At 47.2% G+C, this 1,439-nt stretch overlaps 1 gene segment (V, D, J or C); it reads right to left on the reverse strand.

Moving 5' to 3' along the window:
- Positions 1-1,005: 1,005 nt before the first annotated feature.
- Positions 1,006-1,439, reverse strand: part of LOC105825923 — a 15,431-nt gene continuing 14,997 nt past the window's right edge. Inside the window, 1 exon segment of the V gene segment in view lies at positions 1,006-1,424. Within this exon segment, the coding sequence occupies positions 1,006-1,424 (419 nt within the window).

Genomic DNA, 1,439 nt, shown 5'->3' on the forward strand with positions numbered 1-1,439 from the left:
TATATATATGTGAATCAAGAAACTCAATAGCATAAAAATAATAGTCATAAATAAATAAATAACTTGACTAAAAATTGGGAAAATGCCTGGAAATATATTTCTTTCTTTTCTTTAATTATTCTTTATTTCAGCGTATTATGGGAGTAGAAACGTTTACATTACATATATTGTGTTTGAACCGCCCGAGTCAGAGCTACAAGCATGTCCATCCCCGAGATGGTGCGCACCACACCCATTAGGTGTGGATATACCCATCTCCCTCTCCCCTCTCACCTGCCCAACACCTGATGAATCTTCCTTCCATGTGGGGACGTAAGTGTTGATCGATTGGTACCAATTTACCGGTGAGTATATGTGGTGCTTTTTTTCAGTTGTTGTGATTCTTCACTTCAGAGAATGGGCTCCAGCTCAATGCAGGACAATACAAGAGGTTCTAGTTCACCACTGTGTTAGTGGCTGAGTAGAACTCCATGGTACACACATACCACATGTTATTAATCCACTCATGTATTGATGGGCACTTGGGGGTTGTTTCCACGTCTTTGCAATTGTGAATTGTCATGCTGTAAACATTCAAGTGCAGATGTCTTTATTCTAGAATATCTTTTGGTGCTGGGACACTGACCACCATGGGGTCTTCCTTCTCATGCTTAGGATGCTGACTCCCTCTCCCCCTGATGTCTGGCAGACACTTCATCCTGCCTGCTGCCTGGGAGAAACTTACACTGTGTGCTCTGTGTTGCATTGTGTCATCCAAGAAAAAATATTTTATTGATTTTTGGACTTATTCCCAAGGGTTGATAATTAATGTACATTCGGGGACAGGAGAAAGTAACTGGAAGCCACTCTCTGCCTTTTGTGCAGGTGAGAATATTTTCTCTCATTACCACAAACATGTCTAACTCAGAGACTGCAGAGGGAATCACAGAATCGTGAATTCAGAGAACTTCCCCAGAGGAAACCGTTTTATGGAGAGGAAGCCACTTCTCTTTAGGAAACCAGCCCTTACCCTCCACCTGCACCTGCCCTGGGCTGACTCTGCTCCTTGTGCACCGCGCGCCCCCTGGCGGCCCCCGCAAGAGGTTTGTGTCTGGGCTCACGCTGATGTCCCCTCACTGTGTCTCTCGCACAGTAGTACACGGCCGTGTCCTCGGCTCTCAGACTGTTCATTTGCAGAGACAGCGTGTTCTTCCTGTTGTCTCTGGAAGTGGTGAAACGGCCCTTCACGGCATCTGCGTAGTATGTGCTACTACTACTATAGATGTATGAGACCCACTCCAGCCCCTTCCCGGAAGCCTGGCGGACCCAATGCATCCCGTAGTCACTGAAGGTGAATCCGGAGGCTGCACAGGAGAGTGTCAGGGACCCCCCAGGCTGGACCAAGCCTCCCCCAGACTCCACCAGCTGCACCTCACACTGGACACCTGCAAACACAGACA

The sequence above is a fragment of the Propithecus coquereli genome, unplaced genomic scaffold, assembly GCF_000956105.1.
Source record: "Propithecus coquereli isolate 6110/MARCELLA unplaced genomic scaffold, Pcoq_1.0 Scaffold831, whole genome shotgun sequence".
NCBI lineage: Eukaryota > Metazoa > Chordata > Mammalia > Primates > Indriidae > Propithecus > Propithecus coquereli.